The sequence below is a fragment of the Nothoprocta perdicaria genome, unplaced genomic scaffold (genome assembly GCF_003342845.1).
Source record: "Nothoprocta perdicaria isolate Ctin4 unplaced genomic scaffold, notPer1 scaffold_237, whole genome shotgun sequence".
NCBI classification, from domain to species: domain Eukaryota; kingdom Metazoa; phylum Chordata; class Aves; order Tinamiformes; family Tinamidae; genus Nothoprocta; species Nothoprocta perdicaria.
Window position 1 is genome coordinate 274,197 of NW_020455463.1, and position 9,597 is coordinate 283,793.

General features: G+C 43.3%; 1 protein-coding gene across 1 annotated transcript in view; it reads right to left on the minus strand.

Moving 5' to 3' along the window:
* Nucleotides 1-9,597, minus strand: part of PTH1R (parathyroid hormone 1 receptor) — a 103,254-nt gene that overhangs the window by 43,714 nt on the left and 49,943 nt on the right. Inside the window, exon 2 of the mRNA XM_026039683.1 lies at nucleotides 4,451-4,556. Coding sequence (XP_025895468.1) covers nucleotides 4,451-4,556 — 106 coding nt within the window. The remainder of the gene's footprint in view (nucleotides 1-4,450; nucleotides 4,557-9,597) is intronic.

A 9,597-nucleotide genomic window follows, 5' to 3' on the forward strand; every position in this document is an offset into this window, starting at 1 on the left:
GATCCACATCTCTTCATCCCTTGCTAGCTGAGTTGGAAATCAAGGACATACACTTATGCTGAAACCACCTGTTTCCCTGGCAGTAGAAATACCCTGTAGGACAAGGCCCAAACAGGACTTACAATTAGGAACCTATAGTTCTCCATCTAACTTCTTGACTGAGAGATGAGATCTTACTGCTGCTCACAAAGAACCTTCCAACTAGAAGTCAGTTCACTGCCTTTGAGCTGATAGAAACCACAGTGCTTCATCCCTCCTGGTTCAAGTCGTTGTATGAAGTCAAAGCATTGAGGAAGGCAGGTTTGTAGGAAGAGGTACTAGACGTTCTTTGGAGAAGCAGAGCTGTTCTGCAGAGATATGTGGCCCTCTTCCCATGGCTAAGAGAACTAGGAGAAGGAAGTCACATACCCATGAAAATGCATACGTCTCTTGAAGTTGTCTTCTAGGTCCATCTCACACTAGCATCGGATGCGGATGAACTAAACTCCACCACTGAGATGTGCAAAGCAGATTATTGACAGTCATGGAGTGGAAGGCCTTAATTTCTGCAGTCTCTATGGGAAATTCCCTGGAGATACAAAAATCTCAAGTCCAAAGCCAATCATGGCTTCAGGACAGGGATTTTAAGCAGGATATCTCTCCTCTTCCAAGCATCCTATAGCCACTCACCTACTGAGCATTTCCATGTAGGATGTCCCTGTGGTTAGAACTGCTCCCTGCCAGAAGGACTGCTACAGTGGTCAGGGAGTGATAATGGCCCTACAAGCAGGTCATAAACTGAGCAGCTGAAAAGCAGTTCTTGCTCCAGTGACACTTTGTTTTTGGATAAAAGTGAAGCAGAACTAATGGAGGAGATTTCAACCTCCTTTTTCAGTGCTAATCATAGAATCAGAGATTCTGCCTGGCAGGGAACTCTAGACATCTCCTATACAGACTTCCACTTGAAGATAGCACCAGATCAGGTCAGTCACAGCTTAATCTAGGCAAGTCTTGAAAACATCTACAGATGGAAATCTGTCCAGGTAACCTATTCCAGTGCTGCACAGACCTCCTGGTGAACAGTCATCAAGTCATACTACTTCCAAGGTGATAAGTGGTTTATCTAAATAAGAATCCTAGGTTCAATCTATGAGCGATGGCTGGAGACAGGTGGGAGGCAGATGTCACTGCAGAAGGTGTCCTTCTCTGTTCACTAACTCTAGAGGAGCCCAAACGTTTGAACTCTAAGTTTGAGATGACTGTGTACAGATGATAAGATTCTATCCATAAGTATTTCAAAAATCCCATTTGAATTTTAAAGAGAGTCTCAAATGCATATGGGCTATAAGATCTAATTTTATATAGGAAGTGCTGTGCTTCTGGGGTGTTGTGGAAACTTTTTGAGTAACTGTACACAGCAACACCATCCAGTGGTATAAATATCAGCAAAAAAAGGCAGGAACGTTGAATGCGCTCAAAAGCACAGGAGGATTTGAAGAGGTCAGAGGCAATTATTCCAGCTGAAACATGATCAACTCATCAGTGTCCACCTCTCCTTCACAACCCCATTCAATTTGTGTTTTATTTTGTGTTTCAATTTGTGTTTTATTTTGTGTTTGTTCTCTTTAGCTCTTTGAATACTAAACAGATCAATAAATTGATCCAAGCCAAGGGGAGCTCTGCTCCTTGTGATCTGCAAACCTTACTCATAGCTAAGCTTGCCCCAATTTAAAGATAAAAGTGAAACCTCAATTGCTCTATCAGAAGCAACCTTTGGATTTGCTTGGGACCCATTCATTACACTAATGAAAAGAAATGAAAACCAGAGGCATGGATCTAGTTTCCAAGCTGATGTTCACAAGGTGCTGGGAACAGTTGGGGCAGGAAGCAGTGGAGCTGTCAACCCTGTGGCAGATTTCACAAGGGGACAGGAACCTTCACATGTCTGAAGTGGTGACCATCCGTTTACATTGATGGCAGCTTGACTCAGGAATGCTCCCAGTATGGAAATAGTTCCATGTAGCTGCCGTGGGCTGGAATTGTTGCAAAAATAGAAGATCAGATGGGCATGGGCACAGCTTTCTGTTTGCTTGCATCATCATTCTTGGACTATCCTTCCAGGTCTTGCAGAGCCAAAATACAAACACGTCATGATAGACAAAATCCTTCCTGTGCTGCCAAAAATCCAAAGACAGGGCAGAGAAGAATCTTGAAGGAGAGGCAATGCAACCACATCTATCTCAGTAGACAGTTCTGCCATCCATGCAAGTACTCTTCATAAACACTCCATGAAGTATCACAGGAGTCAACCTGAGGTTTGGGGTGGCCATCTGGGATTCGTATTGTCCAAATCAGGGCCACTGGGCTCCCATAAATTCTGTCTGCAAGTGGGGGTAAGTGCTTTTTATGCACATAAAAGCGGGTTGCCTTCCTCAGGCCTTTTCTACTGGTATGTCAGCAAGGGAACAGCAACGAGGTTAGGTCCATTTGGCAGAGAAGGGCACAGCCCTGTGTATCCTCGGGTGATTAGCACAAATAAAAACCAGGCCCTAGTTTCCATATCATCAAAGGAGTAACAGATTTAAACACTTTTTAACTCTAGTTTCTGAAGTCTGTGCACAGAGACTAGGCTTATGGGTCTTTAGGCAAGCAATTAATTGCATTAAAGCTAATTCAGTGCAGATTATGGCCTTTATTTCTATCAGCCCTCACCTCACAAGACCATTTAAAACCATCCATCGCCTGGGCCTCCGGGAGCATGAGGAAATGGACATAGCACAAAGTGGGGAATCAGTTAGTGTGTTCACAGCCCTTGGCTTCGTCACACCACAGTTGAGCCTGTGGCCTAAAATCACTGGATGGAGGCTCTTTTGTGAGGTGAGAAGATCTTTTCTGCACTGAAAAGTCTGAAAACATCAAGTCTTTCACAGATTGGAGATGCTCTGAGAACTTGCTGCTTTGCTTGTGAGGTGCTAGTCTGAATAGCCTAAAGTCACTGGAGGTGCTTTAAGAACATGTTAAGAAAATGTTTCTTGAAGAAAGTCTGATTAGGATCCATTCTGCCTTTAGACTGAGGGATCTCTTGCTGATTAATTTGATCTACCTATTGCTAATGATTCTTTAAAGCCTTGGATACCAGCATCAAGATAAAAATGATTCCTCCTTTCGGCTGTACTATTTGTGATTAAACAGATATTTGCTATAGAGAATGGAGGAGACAGTCTGAATTTTACTGCCCAAGCAGCTCTGAATTGTACTTTCCAATATTATTCAGTATATTCAGCCAGAGATATCAAGTGATAATTAATTTAGATTCCTTTTTATGCAATCAGTGGAACAGCCTTGTAACTGTTGGTCTGGGTCTCAAAACAGGGCCAAGGGGATGTTTGCAAAGCCCTGTGGTTTTGTCCCTTTGCTCTTCTAAAGTCACTGTGATGAAGGGTCCAGTGTCTGCTCATTTGTTCTTGTGCAATCGCTGTCTCCTCAGCCCTATCCACACCACTGTTAGTAATCAGACACATGAATATTAAATATAAGGCTGACTGGTTGATATCACCAAATTCCAAGGTAGGATATTGGTCTAAAGTACAACAGAAGGACATGCCTTTGCACATGTTTTTTTTGCTGAGGAGTTAATCTAGCATTGGGTGAAGAGGACAAAGAAATACAGAGGATGTGGCTTGAGGCTTTGGCTGATGTAAAGCCAGAGTCTTGGAAGAAAATGAAAGATGAGTTTTTACTGCCCCTTGCTGTGATCTCCAACAGCAGAGACACACCAGGGCACCTCTGCTCCAAAATCACCTGGCTTTAGGGAACTCTCCTTTGGGTGGGAATATGGTCTCCAAATAGGACAGTGATGATAGTTATAGGAAGGGGGATCACTGAGATGCAAGAGTGAAGATGGGAGACAGTCTGGCTTATTCCCTCCTCTCAAGCAAAAGAAGGAGAGAGCAGAGGATGCCCACCCAGAACTTGCTGGGTCTGTGCAGGATGCCTGAGCTTACATCCCGGTCATTAACAGCTGTAAAACTGATGAAAGAAGCTGAGGAGGGCTGGTTGCTTTGCTGCCCACACAAGAGCTTTCTCCCCATCTTCTCTCCCCACCCTCACATCTGGTAACAATTCAGCAGCTCAGAATAGAAAGGAAGAGGAAGAGAGAGACTAAATCAAGCTCTGACCCATTCAAGGAGAGTGTATTAGAGGGAAAAACAGGCTGTTGGAGGACTGCTTTGTCTCTCGTGCCACCAGTGTCTTGCTGAAAAGGATCCTGGGGAGAGCGAATGATTGATGACATCTCCCATACACTGTCCAATGCCTGGACATTGCATATAGGACTGTATGCCTGTGATTATGGCTGTTGCATCCTCTTGACCTGTGAATGCAGTAACTGGAGCTCTGCAGCAGCAAAAAGAGGCTAAGAAAAAGTGGTGAGGGGAGGTCCAGCTCAGAGGGTCTCTGTAGGAACACTCACCATGCACCTTGGGCACCTTGGCTTTCAGGTGTCGTTCGCACTTGGCCTTGGCTTTTAGCAGTAGGAAGATCTGCTCCTCTTTGGTGATGACATCATCAGCATCCACCTGTAGCGATGAGAAATGCCATTAAATCTCAGCATGGGGACAGCAGCAGTAGCAAATTTCTTAGATAATCCCTTCCAGGAGTGATTTAATCAATCAGCTTTGCTCTGTGTATCTATCTCAGTTTATTTGTCCATTAGTGTCCCAAACAGGACCTTTTCTAGATGTCACATGGAAATGTTTGTGTAGGTAGCAGAAGGATGCAATGCAATTGTTCACATCACAGATACATGTAATGAGCACAGGAAGGGAGAGATATCTAAAGCAGCATTGCAAGACTGCAATTTGGAGGAATAAAGCTATTATCTGTCAGAATTTGCAAGTACCAAGGTCTCCTAGCCCGGTAGGAATCTCAACCTGCTAGCAAGAAGGCAGTGCTATTTCCATTTTCTCATGCAGGCTCTTGGCCTCATGGCATCCAGCTCTCTGAGCATCCCGTTTACATCCAAGAACATAGTTAGGGCTGCCCAAAGAAGGGCTATGATCCGACTACATCTCCCCTTCACCAGAGTCTGAGGATTCAGGAAAATGAGGTTTTAAACAGTAAAACAGGAGAATTATGTTCCTCCTTCCATGTGTGTGAGGCCTAAGGTCAGTAGAGGACAAGGAAAAAGAGGAGTAGGGACAAGAAAGGGGACAGAGTTATGCAGAGGAGTAGTCTTGTGGTAGAAATAACATGGGGTATTTTTCATGCTCCTAGGTTTGAGTTTGCCTTCCTCAATAAACACACAAACAACAACGCTAATAGGATGTGACAAAAAGGAAAAATTTCTGTTTTTCAGATAGTTTCTTATGCCACAGCATCGCAGCAGGATGCGGCTCCCCAGATTTGCACTTCTCCATCTGTTCCTTGCTGATACATGATGATAAAAGGCCCCTAAAGACACTTGCTGTTATAAAAATAAAGCAAACAAAAAAAAAAGAAAATCAATTTACTTCACAAGACTGGCACATCCCTGCTGACACTTCTGGCCTTGGAAAGCTGGGAGTAAAACTGAGAGGAAGGCTAGTTCTACAAATCCTTTTCTTATTCTGCATAGACCTTTGCCCTTGAGCAGTGTAGCAGTTCATGCTTTCTGATGTGGCTCTTGAGTGTTTGGCTTGTGCATCCACCCAGCTGCTGGCAAGTCTTATTATTAGATACCTGTGCAATCTGACAACCCTAGTGAAGCCTAAGAGGTTCACATCCCTCATTGCTATCTTGCCACTCAGGGCTAGGCGGAATCTTTGTTCACCAAATCACACCAAAGCTGGTTCAAAGCCCAGAAAAGCCACATGTTGTGTCCCAAAGAGCTCTTGAATTCAGGTTGTTGACTGAGGCACCAGCCTGAAATCATTGGGTGATGTGTTACCCTGTTAAATCTTTGCTACTCTCCTTGCCTCTGTTTCCCTACTATTAGGCTGATTAATTAGATTATAAAGGCCATAGCAGCTGCCTTTCTCTGGATTTGTACAGCGCTTAGTACTCACTTATAATAGAGTAATTTAAGACAGGCTGCTGTGCACTTTTATAGAAAACAGCATCTTTATACATATATTTTTTTCTTATTTGTATTGACTGTGCAGTGAGTTTAGCCACAGGTAATTTGTCATGCAATATCCAGGGTATCACATCACATCTGTATGGACAGAGCTGGACTGAACATCAATGTTCAGCACTGGCAGACAAGGAATAGGAAAATTTGTGAGGCCAGTAGTGATCTTAGCATGAGAAGAAAACCTGGAGATAGGTTGTAGAACCTGTGTACAGAGACAACTGCTTGTCTGCATCCCTCCAAAGCATGAGCTAAAGGAGGGTAATGGCCTTTCATTGCACGTATAAAACACTGCTATTTGGAATTAATTTTGAGTGAGGGTTGCTACAACTGACATATTGATGGTTAAGGAAATCCAGCTTGGAAGTAAATTCAGGTTAAATTTCCCTTGTGTTCCTATGGAGAGAAACAGTGGATGTTTGAGCAGCTGATGTGCTAATAGCAGATGGACAGCAATATCTGATAAGGGGGAACTGAGTGAAACAGAAGTTAGTTTTTCTTGCCGCTGGAAGAAATCCACACTAAAATCCTCCTTCAGAAGTGGGAGATGGTTTCAAAACCACGTTAACGTTAACGCAAAATAAAGTCATCCCTTTCCAGATGTTTGGCCAGTCCACATTTAAGGCGACATCCAACATTTCAACTCTTTCACTGGAAACATAAAACTCCAGGGTCAGATCCTGCTGTCATTTACAGCTGCACAAATCCTGAGTGATTCTACCAAAGCCGGAGGAGTTAGTGTGGATTTATGCTGGCCAAAGGGAGCAGAACCTGACCTCAGGCATTTCAAATGATTCATGCCTTGTGTGCTTCTTCGTCTGGCTCTGTTGACCACACTTTGAAAGGGGGCAGCAAGAACCAGCTCCTGGCCAGCAGGATGTATGGTCTCTAAGCCAGGCACAGAAAAGAGGCTTTATTTTCCAGATCTGGACAAGATGGCCAGGGCAGAGCTCTGAAATGAACCCAGATTTTCTGATTCCTTAAACTTCCAAATTTGTCGCGATCCTTAAAAAGTCTCCTCATTCTCTCCCTTCTCCCTCGAAAAGTGGTATAAATATTGAGAGATATTATTAGACAACTTTTTAGTGTTTCTGCTTGGTCAAGGAGGCAAAAATACATATGAAGCCATACATATGAGTAAGAAGAAAGGTTCTGATGCAGTCCCATGGTTTGAATCAGACATGATTTCTCAAGAAACTGAAGGGAAAATTATGCAGAACAACACCACTTGCTGAATCACCCAAGAAGGAAAACTGAAGCTATTCCAGAGCACCCTAATTCCATTTAAACGCAGGTGGCTCTGAGCCTGTTTTCCCCTTCGATCTGCGTTGCTCATTCTCAGGTGTCTGCACCCTTAACCTCCAACCCTCGTCTTACAACCCTATACAGAGATATTTCAGGTGTCTGTGTGGCTGAAAGTTCCTGGAGACAAAGGGGAAAGTGACTTCTACTACACCAGGGCACTGAAACAGCTCAGTCTTGGGTTCAAAGGCTTCTATGCGGGATGGGGCAGATGCCCACAGCTGGAAACGGAACTAAGCAGCTGTGGCACCTGCCAGATATTGGAGCATTTTTAGCTGATCAATTCTCTCTGTGCTTGTGCATCAAAATTTTGTGCTCTGGATCTTTTGTTCTCAATGCAACACTGCAGGACTCATCTTTCCAGCCTAGCTGTCAAAAGCAAATTGATAGGAGCATTTTCTTTGCAATGTTGGTGCATTAAGCATATTTGGATCAGGCTTGGCAAACTTCCTCTTTGATGAGCCGTCTTGATACCTGATCCCAAAATACTGTGGAATGGCCTTGCTAAAACCATTAGCAGATGCTTAGGGCAACTATTTTTGAATGTGAATATTCCTAGGCAACTAAATAAGTGGCTTTATTTTCAGAGGTGCTGAGCTATGGGCTGCAGAAGTTCTTAACAAGTGAGAGGTGCTGCTGGCAAAGCAGTGGATTTGGGTCCCTGAGGTTGGGAGAAACTCCATAATGGACGTAAGGGTATGAAAGAGGTCTATAAAATAATGAATTGTGCAGAGAAAGGGGAGTAATTCGCCAGTTTTGCAAAAATTGAGTCCTGTGAGGCAATCTACCCAAAGCTCACCCATTTTCAACCAAATATCTCTCCTCTTCTCATTCCCTGGAAACCCATCAACCAACAGAGAGCATATCCAGGGTGGGTTTTACCCATGTGACTGTGGGGTTTTGTTCTTGTTTTTTTTTCATTTTTATCCGATGACTATAAAGGGAAATGAATCATGTAGACATAGGGACAATTTATGTGTCTGATATTAAAAAAGAAAATCCATCCCAGAGCCTACTGAGCAGTAGCATCTTCTCCTCTCCTGATGTCTGGTATCAGCCATAGGTTACTTCAATTACTGTTGTCTCTAAAAACAACAATAATGCATTATGATCTTGGTAAAATATTTTCACTGCTGGAACATTTCACATGAGGAGAGAGAATTTTTGAATTACAGTTCTACTAGGTTGGTAAGAAATGGAGCCTGAATTAAAGGACTGGATGCTGAGTGCCCCAGACCCCAGCATGTCAACCCATGTCTTAGGGTCCTCTACCCCAATGCAAGCCATGCAATAGGAGCAACCATAACTGTTTTTCTCTGAAATCCCTGGAAGCTGCTTAAGAAGCCTGAAGGAAACTCTGCCTGTTGTTCACAAGAAGTTAATTGAAGATGTGCTACCTCGAGCTGTCATTACCTCTGTCACATAATGACGAAACTCAAGTTGAAAAGACCCAAACAAGGTCAACTGTCGGATCAAGGTTAAAGCCAAGTATAGAAACCAGGACTCTCCCATCCCTGTCTGACCCATTCAGCAACACATACCATTGCAACTCGAGATGAGGGATTACACTGAGCTGTGTAGAAATAGCGTCGCAGACAGGTATGCCTCCCAAATGCAACTATTTGAAAGGGCAAGGTAATTATACTCTTGCAAAAGTTAATCACTGTTAAGAGACCTGACAGCAAATCCGTTTCCATGACTTGTTTCAGCATAAACTCTTATGCTGAGCTTATTGGCATTAAATTTGTACAAGTTCAAGGGCTACAAAAAGGTGTTGCACAGGTAGGTTTAGAAAGGCTTAGAAAGACTTTGCTCTTCACCCCCAACATTACGATGTGGGTGCAACTTGCCTGGGATGGGATGGCAGCAGGTTCCTCCCTGGCCTCCCCAAATCTGTAATCAAAACATATCTGCTACTCTTTCTTGCTGGTTCTTATCTCTTGGTTTCCCAGCAGTGATTTCTGCCAGAAAATGTTCCTTGTGGAGAAAAGTTCTAGGAATGTTATTTATTCTCCCCTGTTCTAAGAGAAAGCAGAAATGCAGAGCAGGAGGCAGGCCAAGCAGAGATGGGTGAAACGACAATGTTATCCAGAGCCTGTTAAATCAGTTTGATTTCTCTTTCTTTCTTTCTTTCTTTCTTTCTTTCTTTCTTTCTTTCTTTCTTTCTTTCTTTCTTTCTTTCTTTCTTTCTTTCTTTCTTTCTTTCT